Genomic DNA, 18,140 nt, shown 5'->3' with positions numbered 1-18,140 from the left:
AGTCAAGGTCATTTCTAATTAATTAAACATGTTGTTTTGCAAGTTTTGTTTTGTCCATGTATTGATCAATTCTGTTCATTAAGAAAACAAAACAAAGTTATTGCCAATTTTTATTAACTTCAATAATTAAAGGTCAAGGTCAAGTTAAGTTTAACCTTCCCAAAGAGTAGTTATGTACATGTTCAAATATAGAGACAATTCATCCATAAATACCAAAAGTAGAGCCAATGGTACCGTAAAATAAAAGAAAATTCAGCAACTTGACTAAGGTCAATATTTATGAGAAAAGGTCAAAATTAATTAAGGTTGATATTCTTGAAGGCCTCGATTGTCTTGAAGGTCGTTGTATTCTAGTACATGTACAAGAAAAGCATTGATGCAAAGCATCAAAGGGCATCCAAGCAAGAAATGCAGCAAGTGAAGATGAACTAGTAGACATATGATGACAAGATATTCTTATAAACTTTTCAATGGTTTTTACCAGAATTGTATATCACTTATGAATGAGCGGACGAAAGACATTGTTCATTATGAACTTTGATTGGCATGCTAGAGATTAGAATATTACTTGTTATTTCTTTATGACTGTGGTTATTAATAGCAACGGATTTTGTGTGTTTGCGTTTATTTACCCTCGCCACTGGAAAGAGACCATATGGGCGAGCAACGGATATACATGTATACAATCATTTTTAGTCCATATGTTTAACGCATGATCAACACCACACTTGTGTAATTGTCCCTTAATATGTTATCGCTATTAGCGAAGACTCCCTCTTAAGGTATCTATTCACACTTAGTAAAAATATGGCACTGGTTATATTACCATGTGATCATGTTGAGCATAATTGTTTATTATACAATAATTGTAATATCTATTAATTTTGAAAAAAAAAATACAGATTTTATGAATATTGTTTTCTTTTCTTTTTTGTGTTTTATGTGCTATTTTATGTTTACATACTTTTTAAAATTTAAATTGTAAAATAAATTTTAAGAATTCAATTGTCATATTGACCGACGATTATAAGTAAAAAATTAACTGGAAAAAGTCAGTAAATAATGGTTAATCTTTCAATATATAATATTGTTTATTCTTATATTCTTAAACCATGTACATTTGTATTTTTCTTTATCATTTTTTAAATTATCAATCAATTGAATAATTCATAAAATCTTATTTGTAACTTTGAATAATTCCTCAGCATCTTTACTAACCACGAATAACAAATTAAATAAAATGTTTCAAAGTTGATAGTGTCGTATTAATACCATAAAAATGTACCTTTTTTCTCAATTATTGTACATATTTATTGTTTTTATCTCATAAAGATTAAATGAAACATGCTATTGTTGTTGTTCTTGTTGGGTTTTTTTTCGAATTGTATGTTTATGTATAAAAAAAATCAATAAATTTGAAAGTTGATCTGTGTTCATTAATTATTGTAACCAAATTAACTGACAAACATTCATTTTGGAAAAAAAGCTTATTTATCTGTAAATTATTTGTTCTGTTCTGTAACGATATCAAACATCTACTCCAAAACCGGGAGAGACCGGACAATAAACGTGTGGTCACTAGTAAATCCCAGTCAAAATAGACCGGGAGAGACCGGGAATTACCGATAGGAGCACATCCCTCTATAAATAGATTTTCGGAATATTTAGGTCATCAACTCATCATTCTATTTACAGCTTTCGGATAAATGTACAACAATAACATACCATAATAACCCACTGGGTAAATAAAAAAAACGAAGAGCGCGATTTATTGACGGAAAAGGTTATTTCATTTGAAAATGTTTGCAAGTTCGCTATTCATTGTACCACGGATTATTTAATAATCAAGAATCAGAATGGTCGGCTTTTATTATGACCGACTAAAAGGCTCGAGAAGTTGCTGTCGCCCTTTCACAAAATCTGATTTCATTCCATAAAGGGGCGCCGCGCTTCGGCGCGGACGCCAATGAAATAAAGTTTAAGCCAGTCTCAATTTTACCTCATAGGTCAAGGTCATTTATGAGTCAAGGTTAAGTTCAGTCTGGCTTACCTAAAGGGTGGTTTCGACAAAATATAAAAACAATCCATTTCGAAAATAAAAATAATTATGATCAATGTTAACTGCCCGCAATGACACTTGATGATGAAAATGATTTCAAATTGGATGCGCCCATCCTTTTACAAACTGTTCATGTACAAATCTCAAAACCTCTTAAACACATAAATATATATGAACAAATTGAGGACAGGGAGTGTCATACTTTTGATACAATAATATCAAGTACTTTCTGTGAACGTGCAAGTTTTCACCAACGACAAGTTTCGTCATCATGCGGTTATGAAACTTACAATAGCCAAATCTATACACATGTAAATATTTAGGGATGATCAATCTACACTTGAGATGTACAAATTCATTAAGGTAATTGAAATCCTTTCATAACGGTGGTAGTTCTAGAAAAATCAACGTTGTGATGCAATAAGGAGTTCCCACGTTTCTGATTTTGTTTACATAATATCTTCTTCCCTTAAATTATAGTATACTGAACAAGTATAACAATTACATCACCATATGCTCACCAAGGTTTTAATCTTGACATTAAACTTGAATCTCATATTTCCCCCGTTTTAACTCGTTATATTAGTACGGAAATAGCAACCCCCATTCAATATAATACCAATATCATTGAGTAACATGAAACTTTGTAAGAAAGAAATTAAAACAACAAACCTAGTATGCTACAATTTTCCTGATTTGAAATTATTGAGGTTAAACTGTTGTCAAGTACAGATTTTTTTGTACCACTAAATCACTGAGGGAGGGGGGGAATGGGGGGGGGATCCATGAAAGGTCGTAATATTAGTTTTATTTCTGGAGATAGAAACCTAAACGCCTACTACTAATCATAATTTAATATAACTCAAGTTCAGTTTGCTATTTTCAATCTGTCGCGTCTGCTTAAAAAGAAAAAAAATTCTCGGAATCTCTTACAATACTCCCCCATCTCTGTTATTTTAATGTCACTAGGTTGCAGGGATTTAATTTAAGATGGTTTCTTTTTATTACTCTCTTCAGGGAAATCTCTTGTTATTGTCTATAGTAATTTGTTCAATATGGTCTAACAGCAAACTGTCATGTAGCCTTTGTTAGTGTATTTTAAGACTTCCTGTTTTGTTCTTACCCTTCATTAAGGACTTTTAATGAGAAAACAAGAACTTCTTACGTCCTTGAAAATACCTTCCTGTATTTGTGAAATGAACAGATTTTGCTTTGAATTTGGAACAGTCCATTTGTTAGAAATTTAACAGTGATTTTTATTTCAATTTTCAAATCAACTTGTGGCTTTCTGAAGGGGAAAATATAGAACGATCAATCTGGAAAAGGGGGAAATCCTGAAATCATATTCAAACAACTGAGAATGGAATTTATCACAAATATTATAAAATTTTCTTTTTTATTTAACATGCACAGTATGTAGCAGAGGCTATCTGATAGCTTTCTGTCTTTCAATCAATTAAATTAACAATTAAATTAATCAAATAACTGAAGTCGGCTGCTGTTAAGCCATGCTTCTGGTGAAAAATATGCACAAGGTATTTCAGGGGAAAATATAGCATTTCAAGGGAAAATATACTTATTTTGAACTAGGGGAAACAGCCTTTATTCGGCTGTAAAATATTGGGGTAAGTCACTGTTTAAGGACTTTCAGTTTAAAATTTTAAAACAGAGCAGTCAACATTATATAGACTGGTAAAACTTAACAGATGTGCTGGCCTGGGCCTGGGTCACCCACACGTAAATTTCCCTGTATTCTGAGCTTAAACAATGTCAGTGGTGGCATGGGAAGGTGGTTATTATGTCAAGTCTAGTCAGGATCACTGGCCACATGGCATCAAACACTGTCAGGGGCAAAACATTGTTTCCTTGAGCAAAACTTTTATACTCACTTGAAGTACTGGCTAGTTTGACAGTCATCGAATTTAGCACTGGCCCGGTGGCCCATGGCCAGTGTAAATTAGTTCTGATCAGTGTAAATTTTAAGAAAATTTAGTTAAATACAGTAGAATAAATTCAAATCTGGAATTCGGGCCAGAAAATTCAAAATTCATTGACTGGTTTGAGAGTGTGCCGTAACCTCAAACAGACGAAAAAACATGCTACACATATACAAAGAGAGATAACTCTTATAACTTTAAATTACAGAACAAACAAGAGTTATCTAATGAATGAAAAAACAATGTAAGCTTGAGTAACAGCAGTTATAAGATAATATACTTTCTGTGGCCATAGCGTAATAAAACGTACCGAAAAATTGACTTCTCAAAAGCCGGGCGCTAGTCATAAGAAGGCTTTAACGTAATAAACCGGTATAAAATTTTGGCTTCCTGAAAGCCACTACTGTTTTGTCGTAGGAAGGCTTTAAATGACAAAATTCTTGAAGTTTACCTTTCATTTATTATATTCTGTTAAACGTTGTTCAAATAAAAACACCAAATATGTTAATTGTATAGTGCCCTTTATTAACAGATATAGTAAATGTTTAGATATACAGTACACTTTTTAATTAATGTGGTAATCAAACCAATATCCAAATTAATTGAAGAAAATCTTCTAAATGGTATAGTATTTTAAAATGCATTTATTGATACATCAAACGGAGTTTCTGTAAGCAGTTCTCTTATTTGAAACAAAAATGAGTTGAACTTACAAAATTCAGGTTGAAAAGCTTAGTATCAATCACCCTTCCTGAGAAAAATTGATTTTCATTGATTTTCAATAATTACGTTTTAAAACGTTGTGGACATTTTACTCAACATGGTATTCTTATGGGCTATATAGGTAAATAACGTAGAATTTACCGTTTTAAAACGTTCAGAACTTGTTTTAAAAAACAAGGATTGTGAGTCTGTTTATTGCAGTAATAATGTAATATTAACAGTGTTATACGGTATGGCTTTGTTCTTTATCGTAAGCAGTTGAACAGCCATAGCGTAATATTTTGATTTTTCATAAACACATTAAAAAACCAGAATGTACGAAAACGAGGTTTTTACGGGTTTGCATGACACAAAATTCAAGTTTTACGCTGATTTACCCTACGGTTTCTAGAAAGGTATATTTTTGATACGTTTAACTACACTATGGACGTCTGTCTTAAAAATTAGACTGGCTTTCAGAAATGTAAAAATTCGATACGTTTTCTTACGCTTTGGCCGTCCTACGGGTATAGCGGATGGCCGTCGAAAGGATATAAACTATAAGCACAACTTTATTCATCAATCTCTTTTTAAGGTCAGATAAGGGGACCAGTTCTGATCTGTATGACTGCCTCCTCACAACAACTTGCCGTCAATTATTTGCCTTTTGTCAGGACTGTCTCAACTTTTTCCCAATGTACTCATTTCATGAATTTAACATTTTGACAAACCCGTTCTGAAAACGATGGTCAAAACTCACATACAATGCAAATTCATTAAGAACTTCAACATTATATTTGCACTTGTCTCAAATTTGAAGCAGTTCATATTTATTGAAGGGATTTTAATATCAAAATGCTAATATTATGTAGCAAAGAGTACAAAATCTGGTCAGATTGTACAGGTGTGCAGACTAATTTGACTATAAATATATGTACAAATGTGGAAGAGATCAGATATTACAGCTGTTCCTGTTCAAAGACACATCTTTCAAGAAAGACTTATAATAACATTACTTATTAATCAATTTCAAAACCAGTTTACAGAAATCCAACGAGCAAAATCATTTCTACTAATAAACACACTAAAACACAAATAATTTTGAAGTGCCACACACCTGAGGTATAGTATGGTACGCCCAAAAAGAAAATGGTATTTCAATCAATTATAATGGTATAATATTATAATGGTAATTTATTTCATAATTTACCATTTCAAAGAACACTGGATTATAATGAAAAATAAAACTGTTTTGATATTTTATAACAGCAGGTTTTCCTGCCTTCATTTATCTGAGGTGCATGTCTATTTGGTTCAAGTATATTCTGTGGGTTGTCTGTTATTGCTGGTAATCAAGCTATGTTTTGCTTTTTTTTTCATTTTCTTGGAAAAAGTGTAGGCAGTGGCTTACAAAGCCTATAATGAGCTATGCCCTTTCATTTTCATAAACACACTTTGAAACATTCTGTTACCTTATCTTGAAAGAGTAATTTGTAACAAATATCAGGCATCTTTACAATATAAATATATCATTTATCAAATGATCATTGAAGTGGTTATATGACCAAGTGTCTTACACGTCGGACTAATAATCTAAGGATCGTTAGGAATGTGGGTTCAAACCCCCGCCAGGAGCATGCCATCTTTCCTTCAGCAGAAACACTTTACACTCATTGCTCAGTACTGGTTAGTTCCAACTTCCAGGACAGGATTTCAGGGGGGGTTTTATAAAATTAAGTTCCTCAAATAAACCCCTGAAAAAATTTGTTAAAAAACATGGAAAGGGTTTAAGTATCTTACCTTTTTTCAATTTGTAGCTGTGTTCTGAAAAATTTTTGTATTTTTTACTCTACAAAACTGGTTTTTTTTTGAAAGTGGAAAGTAGAATTTTGGAATCTGGTTAATAATGTACTGCGCTGTGCTATACAGAGCCTGATTGTCGCCATATAATTTTGTGTCAAAGACCGGCTGCGAGTCGCAAACCTTCGTTTGATATTGTGCTGTTGTAGTAACATAACTTTGGCTGGCATTACGATGACTTACACTGCTTATTTGATTGTCATGATTTTGAGTTGCGGTGGATGAAGGCTGATTTCTTACATATTGAAATGACGCGGAGGTCACATTCTGGCTACTTGGATACCAACTTGCCTGGTTTACATACAAATTATCAGTAGATTCCATTGAAGAGTTTACAGTCTGGTTTCCCTGAAACTGTGTTGTTGAGCATGCAGACTGGTTTACTTGGTACTGAGAGTGGTTCACTGATGGGTAACAAGTATTTTGTGAAGATGCTACGGAGACTTGACTTCTTGGGCTAAATGGGCTTGTTCTCACAGACCTATTTACTGGATAGTTTGTGGATGTGACAGCAGATTGTTTTAGAAACTCAGCATTACATTCAGAGGTTTGATTGCCATTGTTAAGGATTCTTGTTTCATGTGAAGATTGGTTCTCTGAATTTAAGATTCTATTCCTCATAGACTGGTTATGATTGTTTAGTTCTGTAGCATTTGTGTTTTGATCCTGATTAATGTTGTAATTTTTGCTTGATTGTACAAAGTTTTCAGACTTGAGACTTTTATCAGACTGTGTGTAATTATTTTGTAAATCTGTACTGGTCAAATCATTATTATTATCAAGAATAAACGTATTTGAATTTGACTGGTTTTCCACTTGCAGATTAAAGTGTTGGCCAAGTTGTACAATGGCATAGCTCCTCCCTCCTCTAGTTTCAAATGTTTGAGGGGCACCGTTGCTCTGGTTATACAACAAGACATGGTATCTTGATTCTGATTGGTTGCTCTGGATCATGTGATTAGTTGGTAAATTCTGTACAGACATCTGGTTACCCTGTCGGCTTTCTTGAATCTTGTCATGGCTGTTCTCAGACATTACTCAATAAATTCTGAAATGTAATGAGAAATCTCTTAACACTCAAAATTAATGCACAAATTGAACAGTAGATTAATGAGCAACATAAATTTATATTTGTTTGTTTGATTGGGTTTTACGTTACATCGACACTGTATAGGTCATAAATTATGGCTACGTTCCAGCTTTACTGGTGGAGAAAGACCTCAGATTCTCTTCTGTGCAGTATTTCAGGCACAAACAAGCACCTGAGTAGAACCACTGACGTTCCGTAAGCAAGTTGGATGGCTTCCTCACAGGAAAGAATCCTAACTCTATATCGGGATTCGAACCCACAGCCTTGAGGGTGAAGTGGTTTGAAGTCAACGACCTTAACCACTCTGCCACGGACACTCCAAAATTTACATTTGTAATCAACAGATTACAGGTGGACAACAAACAAGACTATCACAGACGCTCTGATCTTGAGAACATTTTGCTCAGGCTTTGCTCATTGTGCTGATAAAATATAATATTACTAAAGCTGATTTGACATGTTTTTGTGACCCAAATGAATGGTTTGGTTTTGGCACTTTGAAGTTAATGAGGATCTTGACAATTCATGTTTTACAAGTAATTGGCCTTCTTATATTTATTATTAATATTAATATATTGTAATTTTGCAACTTAGATGTGCTATACCCTAATAAATATATTTAGTTATGAAATTGTACCCTAAAACTGGGTGTTCGGCTCACATGATTTTCATCCAAAGTCAATTTGTCAATCTGCATTTATATCTTAACTATACAATGATTATTTAGTTAAAAAGTGGAATATTAAATGCATTGTCAAAAAACAATGTTGATTAAGCTTGATAAAATTGAAGTTCAATAACAGATGAGTGTGAAACTGTTCATGTATTAATTGTTATACATTTATAATTGAAGATCTTTTTTTATTTTCCACTAAAATTGAGAGTATTATAGTTGTACATTATACATTAAACAAGGAAAGGAATGTAAGGTTTGTTAAATTTTAAAATTCTTTCGATTTTTTTTTTAAAATGTCATGAGTTAAGAATTGAAATTGCCCTAACAAATTAATTTCATAATTATGGTTTCACTGTCTCTCCAAAGTAAAATTAGTGATGAAATTGTAATACTAAGTATTTTTTTCACACAGGATAAATATTTCAACTTAGTAAGTTGGATTAATAATTTAGTATTTTTGACACGTTCTGTGTTTTATCTGTGTTAAGTCTTCAGGATGCTGCACACTTCCCTTCACAATATTTGTAATTTTGTTACAATTATTAATTTTGATATGAGTTACTTAATAAACTGTTTCATACATGCATTGTATTTTGTCCCACCTAATGTTTGGTCAATCAAAAACAAATATTCTTAAAAGAGACATCAAATCTCCCATTAATGTAATTTATAACCACTTCTCCTTGCTCCAAAAAACTTCTCACTACTATCTCTCGCAGAAAAGTCACAGAACTCGGAGCTAAATAATAGAAAGAAAATTATGCTTATTTATGAAACAACTTCCACATTCGTTGAAGGAACTAAATGTGTTGCATGACTTAAATAGACAAATGCATACACCAGCATATCATTTGTACAATCTTATTAACTTAATCGGATAGCATAAATTGAACATTTTAAACTTGAAATATGGTTGGTTTTCAACAACGAAATGACATTAAATTTTCAATGTTGTGCCAATGTCAAAACCACAACATTGCATCGATGTTGACACTTCAACACTGTTTCAACTTTCAAATCCAATTACGAATCCAACATTATTTGCACATTGACCTTTTATAAAACCTAACTAAACACCGTTTTCCAGTATGTTACTGATTTAGCTCAGGGGAATTACATCTAATGCAGTACACAATGTTACTATGCGATATTCCTATTTCTATTATTATTTAACCATTTAAGGTGGAAAAAACACTCATTTTTTTAAACAAGAGGGCCATGATGGCCCTGGGGTCGCTCACCTGAACATAGGCCCCCAGGGCCGGGCCAGTTTAAACCAAAGGGCATTTATTTCAACAAACTTGGAAGACACCCATTAGAAGATATTTCATGATGTTAAGTTTTTACTATACACAAATAATGAATAACAATGACTTTTGCCCCCCTCCCCCCTCTCCCTGGCAGGGCCAATTTTGACCCAAGGGCTTTTATTTGAACAAACTTGGTAAACATCCATTAGAACATGTTTCATGCTAAATATCTTAGCTCTAGCTCTTTTGGTTCTTTAATAGAAGATTTTTAACTTTTTACTCTATGTATATAGGGAAAATCAATAACCCCTGGGACAGGGCCAATTTTGACCCCAGGGCTTTTATTTGAACAAATTTTGGTAGACACCCATTAGAACATGTTTCATGCTAAATATCTTAGGTCTAGCTCTTTGGGTTCTTTAAAAGAATTTTTTTAAATTTTTACTATATGCATATAGGGAAAATCAATGATCCCCTGGGGCGGGGCCAATTTTGACCCCAGGGCTTTTTATTTGAACAAACTTGGTAGACACTGATAAGAAGATGTTTCATGCTTAATATCTTAGCTCTAGCTCTTTTGGGTTCTTTAAGAGAAGATTTTTTTTAAGTTTTTACTATATGCATATAGGGAAAATCAATAACCCCTGGGACAGGGCCAATTTTGACCCCAGGGCTTTTATTTGAACAAAACTTGGTAGACATCCATTAGAACATGTTTTACGCCAAATATCTAAGCTCTAGCTCTTTGGGTTTTTTAGAAGAAGATTTTTTTAAGTTTTTACTATATGCATATAGGGAAAATCAATGACCCCCTGGGACGGGGCCAATTTTGACCCCAGGGCTTTTATTTGAACAATCTTGGTAGACACTTATTAGAAGATGTTTTATGCTTAATATCTTAGGTCTAGCTCTTTGGGTTCTTTAAAAGAAGATTTTTTAAAGTTTTTACTATATGCATATAGGAAAAATCAATGACCCCCTGGGGCGGGGCCAATTTTGACCCCAGGGCTTTTATTTGAACAATCTTGGTAGACACTTATTAGAAGATGTTTCATGCTTAATATCTTAGGTCTAGCTCTTTTGGTTCTTTAAAAGACGATTTTTTTAAGTTTTTACTATATGCATATAGGGAAAATCAATTACCCCCTGGGGCGGGGCCAATTTTGACCCCAGGGCTTTTATTTGAACAAACTTGGTAGACATCCATTAGAACATGTTTAATGCCAAATAGCTAAGCTCTAGCTCTTTGGGTTTTTTAGAAGATGATTTTTTTAAGTTTTTACTATATGCATATAAGGAAAATCAATGACCCCCTGGGGCGGGGCCAATTTTGACCCCAGGGCTTTTATTTGAACAATCTTGGTAGACACTCATTAGAAGATGTTTCATGCTTAATATCTTAGGTCTAGCTCTTTGGGTTCTTTAAAAGAAGATTTTTTTAAGTTTTTACTATATGCATATAGGGAAAATCAATGACCCCCTGGGGCGGGGCCAATTTTGACCCTAGGGCTTTTATTTGAACAATCTTCACGGGGGGGAATCACGTGACTTTGTATAGTAATACCCACGAGAAAATGGCGACTGCTGAGCCCCGGTAAGTACCTTATTATGTTAAATTAAGGTGACAAACGTTTCTTAAATAAAAACAAAACCTAGCGTATCATATGCGCGTTAATTTTCTTCAAATGACAATACAAAGTGCATTATCCTACGTTTTGTGGTTTTTTGAGAACATTGTTTGAATTGTGTGAAAATTGCACATTCAGCGATAGTAATTTGCACGAAGCGATATAATTTGGTACCAAAATAAATGAAAATAAACTTACTTTTTGCACTTAAGACACAAAATCAATCATTTTTATTGACATCTGTTATCGTAGAAGTTCATATAAAATATATTTTCGAAGGTCTGTAGCCTACAAATGTTCTTTGCAAATGTATAGTAAGTAAAACGAACAATTTCTGGATAGTAAGTTACACGAAAAAAAAAAAGTAAGTTTCACGCACAGATTCCATTAGCATACATTATACATTAAAAGAAAGTTAAAGTTCATATGTTAAGAGATAGAAAATACTTATTTCAATTATGCAAGATCAAATATTTCACATTTTTTGTCTATAGGACGAATGCTTGATTGGTTGCTATTATAATATATCAAATGAACTTTTGATGGGATTTGATATAACACGGCTCAGTGTTATTTTTTTGTGGCGATAGTAGTTCTTTGACCTCTGCAGTTTCAGGTGTTGTCTTTGGCCCTCATTTTTACTGTAATGAACAAATATAATTGCTTGTTAATTGGTATGGTGATGTTTATTAACTGAATGCTGATCGATGTTTTTATATGGCGGTATTTGTTACATTTAGTCACTATGTTACTTAATTTATGAAAATATATTGAAGAATTCGCAAAGAACAAAATAAACTTCTTACAAAAAAACAAAAACAAAAAAAACAACAACAACAAACAACAATGATACAGTGATACAAGTTATGATTAAAGGCACATTGTTCCTCAGAAATCCATATTGTTTAAATTCTTTAGAAAATGTCAAACATGTGTTTGATAATGTTTAAATAATGGATAAAAACGTATTTTATTACAACTGAAAAAGGTAGCACTGAACATTATATTAAGTGATGTGTCGCTAAGGTAGCAAAATGTAAACAAAGTATAGTATTTTGACTTCCATACGAAATACTTATTCACTAAAGGTATAATACCATTTTCCAACAGAACCAAAGATGTAAAAGTTTTGCTAGTTTGAGTATCTAGCAAATGAGTATGTTTCGGAAACTGTAACAAGATACCAAAAATAAACAGTTTTTTTTAAATAAAAATGATAGCATTTTAAGAGGCATAATGGACATTCAAAGAAAAACGAATATTTTGAAATCAAACGGTCAAAGATATGAAGGCAAGTGGAGTAAAAAAAATATTTACATAAAACAATCTTAGATGCTGGGTTTCAAATCACACCGTCAATGTCGGGACACCTGAGTTAAAGCACGACGTTTTGTTAGCTAGTTTGATGAAAGAATTCAAGGACTCTGGTCGGACTAGAATCCATAGCGGTGAGAAGCATGTGTATAAAAATCAGGGACTTTAAAACACTCCGCCATGGACGCACTGAATATCTTATTTACTTACTCTATCACAAACAAAAAGTAAGAGTTTACGACCGCAACACATTTGCACATGGTAAGAAAATAAACGTATAGTAATACATAACATTTTAACAAAACCTCTTGGGTTTATTTATAAAAATCTGCCAGTGTAAGAATAAAATTAATAAAACTTTGTATACCAGTTCTATGATGGCAATTAAATATCAATGTGAAATTGGCGAATGGTCTTCTCCTTTGCGTTTTCGGTCCAAATTGCAGATACTGAAAAATAAATGATGGTGTTTGTAATATTTCCTTCTGCACAGTTATTATTTCTTTATAAATCTAGTTCTAAAGATAACGGATGTGGGTCCAGTCTAACGTGAAAAAGGGCCAAGTGTAACGTACATTGTTGAGTATCAATGTCAATGTCTCATTTAGTTATTTTTAAGTTAAGTAATCTTTTATGAAATTATATGAATATGAATACCATGTATTATGAAAATAATATGAATTATTATTAAAATAATCTCTCGATATTTGTTTCTCTGTCACCGTAGACGGAACACACTTGCAAATTTGAAACCAAAAGAATTATAAAATAGTTTCGCCACATTTAAGTAAGCTATTGGAAACTGTGCGTGAAACTTACTATTTTTTTTCGTGTAACTTACTATACAGAAATTGTTTCGTTTTACTTACTAAACATTTGCAAAACAGCACTTGTAGGCTACAGACCTTCGAACAAAATTTTATATGGAATTCTAACAAGAACAGATGTCAATAAAATGATTGATTTGGGTGTCTTAAGTGCAAAAAGAAAGCTATTTTTCATTTATTTTGGGGGGTACCAAAATTATATCGCTTCGTGCAAATTACTATCGCTGAATGTGCAATTTTCACACAATTCAAACAATGTTCTCAAAAACCACAAAACGTAGGATAATGCACTTTGTATTGTCATTTGAAGAAAATTAACGCGCATATGATACGCTAGGTTTTGTTTTTATTTAAGAAACGTTTGTCACCTTAATTTAACATAATAAGGTACTTACCGGGGCTCAGCAGTCGCCATTTTCTCGTGGGTATTACTATACAAAGTCACGTGATTCCCCCCCGTGAATCTTGGTAGACACTTATTAGAAGATGTTTCATGCTAAATATCTTAGGTCTAGCTCTTTTGGTTCTTTAAAAGAAGATTTTCAAAGTTTTTACTATATGCATATAGGGAAAATCAATGACCCCCTGGGGCGGGGCCAATTTTGACCCTATTGGGCTTTTATTTGAACAAACTTGGTAGACATCCATTAGAACATGTTTAATGCCAAATATCTAAGCTCTAGCTCTTTGGGTTTTTTAGAAGATGATTTTTTTAAGTTTTTACTATATGCATATAAGGAAACTCAATGACCCCCTGGGGCGGGGCCAATTTTGACCCCAGGGCTTTTATTTGAACAATCTTGGTAGACACTCATTAGAAGATGTTTCCTGCTTAATATCTTAGGTCTAGCTCTTTGGGTTCTTTAAAAGAAGATTTTTAAAAGTTTTTACTATATGCATATAGGGAAAATCAATGACCCGCCTGGGGCGGGGCCAATTTTGACCCCAGGGCTTTATTTGAACAATCTTGGTAGACACTCACTAGAAGATGTTTCATACCAAATATCTAAGCTCTAGCTCTTTGGGTTTTCTAGAAGAAGATGTTTAAAGTTTTTTCTTTTGGTTGCCATGGCAACCAGAGTTCTGCATGGAATGGAATTCTTTGAACAACTTTGTTAAGGCTTCACATAAGGAACATCCCTGTGAAGTTTCATTATGATCTGCCTTATGGTTTCAGAGGAGATGTCGTTTGAAAAGTGTGAACGGACAACGGACGACGTACGACGTACGACGGACACCGGACGACGGACGAAGAGTGATCCTAATAGCTCACCCTGAGCATATGCTCAGGTGAGCTAATAAAAATTGCAAGAAAAATATTTATCCCCATTACAAGCAATTTAGGTAAATTCCCAAGAGCTCAGTGTTTCTGCTTCTCTGTGTTTCTTGCGTTTTAGACGCAATAATTTCACATTCTAGACACATTGAAATTTGCAAAGCGCATTTTCTATGAAACAGCCATAATGTACCTTAATTCAAAAATTGGATGTCTTTTCATTTAGTTATTTCTCCTATTATAAGCGCCATCCCCTTTAAATCGTCAATTAATGTTTGAGTATCCAAAATTTATTTATTTCCAGTAACTGCGTGTATGTATAAATAGTTAACCGATTCTGTGTTGTTATCAACACATTTCTGTCCGACTTTTAAACTTCTACAATCAGTCACAGTAGTGTAAGGTCAGGGTAAACAAGTGATTTGTTTTGGTTGTTTTTTTTGTTTGTTTCATTTGACGCCTTTTTCCAACAGTATTTCAGTCATATAGGCGGTTAGTTTCCTAACCATCGTTCCTGGAGAGATACACCAGTACTAGACTACCTTCCTCCGTGCTAAACTACCAAAGCATCTCCCGGGGATCAAACCCACACCAGAGAGGTAACTGGATTAGAAGTCATCTACTCTAACCCCTCGACCACGGAGGCGGTTAAACTAGTGATTTGTGCATGCAGAGCCTTTTCTCACAATGGCAAACACACAACAAAAGTATCAAAGTTTCTGCAATAAAATTATAAACAGATGTCTGACAGGTTTATGGTTCTTTTTTAGAAGATTTTTTGTTTGCAACCGCAAAAAGTGAGAAATTGAAGTTCACGATTGAACAGTTCTGAGATTTACTTTTGTAGTTTTTACTTTTTTTTAATTTGACCTTTCAGAATTTCAAATGACGCCCATATTTTTATATATAGAGGGTCACAAATGACCCCAAAAAATCTAGTCTGGCAGAAACATTGAGAGCTCATGTCTGGAATGTACGGAAACAGTGTTCAACTAGGTTTTCAAAGTCATGAGTTGAAATCTAATCACATATCTGATTTCAAAGTGGTTAAAACAACAATGAGCTTGTTGTGATTCCATTACTGTTAACTATAGATCTATTATTGATTATTTATTCTAAATTATCCCTATTTAGGCCATCCTTAATAATATATATGTTTGCTATTGCCGACCCAGAGTTATAAGGAGTGGGTCGGTAGGTAGGCTTTTTTTTTTTTTTTTTTGATATATAATTTTTACTGAACGTAAGTTAATACGCTTAGTACGTTGTAACAGATTGTGGAAATTCGGGCTACACTATCATCATCGGCAAAACTAATATGTAAAAGACAGTCAAAAACAATAAAAAACATGTTCACTAGTAATCATAACATGAAATAAAAAAAATGACAATGTGGACATAAATTCAAGCATAGTCAAATTACCGATGTGATAAACTAATCCTGCGTAAATATTCCCGTACGAACTGGAAAAATTATAGTGGATCACCAGGACATTTCGTTCTCACGGATGCATGATCATTACTCAATTTATTACACGTCTGTAAAAAATAACACACGTAAGATTTGTCTCCTATAATTTCTGAATGGCGGATCGTTAAAATATTTCATTGTTAGTTACCGAAAATTATCGCAGATTGTTGAAATTCCATAGCGCTAAAAGACACAAAAACACTCGCGCAAAAAGTAGCATCCATAAATAAAAGGAATATAATGTTTCCATTGTTAAATATAAATACAAAATTTACACACGAAATGACCTCTGACAAATGCCTGGTCGGCTCTTCTGAAGAATCTGTGAATCTTTGATGTTTACACACCTGTAGTTTTTGCCGAATCATCAAAGAAATGCCGACACTCAATTGACTTCCACCTCTTTTTTATATATCAGAAAAAAAAACTGTCATTTCTTTTTGTCAAGGAATGATTACACATGTTTAATTATTGCTCAAGTAAAAAAATGTTGGATATTTATCGTGTCAATTATTGACATATTATTAATCGTAAGTGCATTTTGACATGGAGTTTAATTAGACGTATGTAAATCTGTGATTTTGATTGTGATATTTTATTTACATTTTTATGATCTTGAAGATATTTTGCAATACTTGTGTCTGCTATATATATAAATACTTTACAAATATTCATTAACTGAACAAACATTATTTTTAATCCCGTTTCCACACCTTAATTTGATACGTTCTATTATTAGTTAATTCGACTTAATTGCCGCGCGCATGCAGTACTGCGTGACGTAAGGAAAATATCCTTCCCTGGTTGGTCGCTATTTATGTAAATACTTTAAATAGTAACGCACAGAATGCCCTCATGAATGATCACTCGTTACTTTACATATTAAATGTGTGTTTTCCTCCGATTTTATTTTTGTTTTCGAGGGAATTTTTTGGGTGGAATGCCCTGGCTGATTTGGCGGAAATAAAAAAAAATCTGATTTTTTTAAGCTGAAAAAAACTTTTGAGTCGGGGCATTTTCGCTGGGTCGGCCGGCAATAGCAAACAGATAATTTTTTAAGAGTGGCCTTATAGTGTCACTCAATGATTCTTATCAACATTCTTACTTTGAATGATAAATTAATATAAAGATTAACCTTTGAATGATAAATTAATATAAAAGATTAACCACAAAACAATCTAATATAGAATCTAATATAAGATAAATTGTTCATGGTCTCCTACTCTTTGGTAATATTTCATCTAACTCTCTTTATTGAACATCATGCATTCGGAACAAGGTTATAAATAATTTATTTAAATGCAACCATTTCAATAATTCCGTGTCTCATTTAGATATAAAGTGAGTTTACAATACAAATAAAACGGGTCGAACTATATTAAGGACGAAAAGAGTCTCAAATCGTTAAAATTTTGGAAAATAAATGTTTCTTGCTAAAATGCATTATAAGAGAATAAATCTTCTATTAGAAAAAGACAACCGTGTAACAATTACGTATTGCTCAAAAGGAGATCATTTCTCTGTGTTGCATAGGGATCAAAATTGCTGCTCTGTCTGAACAGCTGATCGGTCTGGAACCCAGGAGGTGCTTGTTTGATTTGCTCTTTCGTGAGTTTACGCGCGGCAAAACGCTTGCAAGCATTCATTAGGCTTTCCAGACATTGTTAAGTCTGACCTTAAGAGTAATGTTAAAATGTTAATGACCAAGTGTAAGTTTGTTTGTTCTTTTTTTCCATTCTTTTTTAGATTTATACAACAATTTTATATACACCATAAATAAGTTTTAAAATGATAGTATTTTTATTATAATACATATATTTTTATCGAAAAATTATCCAAAAGTTTATCAGAAATATAGTTCTACCTCCCATTTCATGTAAATGTACATGAACTATTTGAAAATATGTATTTTTTTTGTCCCAGTTTGGTCATATCTTTAAGTAATGCGTTTTATAACTTAAGATATTGATAATTCTTCGATCATTTGAACAACATAATTATCATAAAAGACCATAAGATTTTCGAGGTACAAGGATTTTAATTGTACTTG

At 32.9% G+C, this 18,140-nt stretch overlaps 1 protein-coding gene across 1 annotated transcript in view; it reads right to left on the bottom strand.

Annotated features, from left to right (window-relative positions):
- LOC132753434 (uncharacterized) overlaps positions 1-17,753 on the bottom strand; it is a 30,325-nt gene extending 12,572 nt beyond the window's left edge. Inside the window, exons 1-2 of the mRNA XM_060743913.1 lie at positions 17,585-17,753; positions 6,552-7,606 (exon numbers count right to left, since the gene is read on the bottom strand). Coding sequence (XP_060599896.1) covers positions 6,552-7,593 — 1,042 coding nt within the window. The 5' untranslated portion in view covers positions 7,594-7,606; positions 17,585-17,753. The remainder of the gene's footprint in view (positions 1-6,551; positions 7,607-17,584) is intronic.
- Between the last annotated feature and the right edge of the window lie 387 nt (positions 17,754-18,140).

The sequence above is a fragment of the Ruditapes philippinarum genome, unplaced genomic scaffold (genome assembly GCF_026571515.1).
Source record: "Ruditapes philippinarum isolate M1 unplaced genomic scaffold, ASM2657151v2 ctg1779_1_1_1_1, whole genome shotgun sequence".
Taxonomy (NCBI): domain Eukaryota; kingdom Metazoa; phylum Mollusca; class Bivalvia; order Venerida; family Veneridae; genus Ruditapes; species Ruditapes philippinarum.
This window is presented reverse-complemented; position numbering and strand designations above follow the sequence as displayed.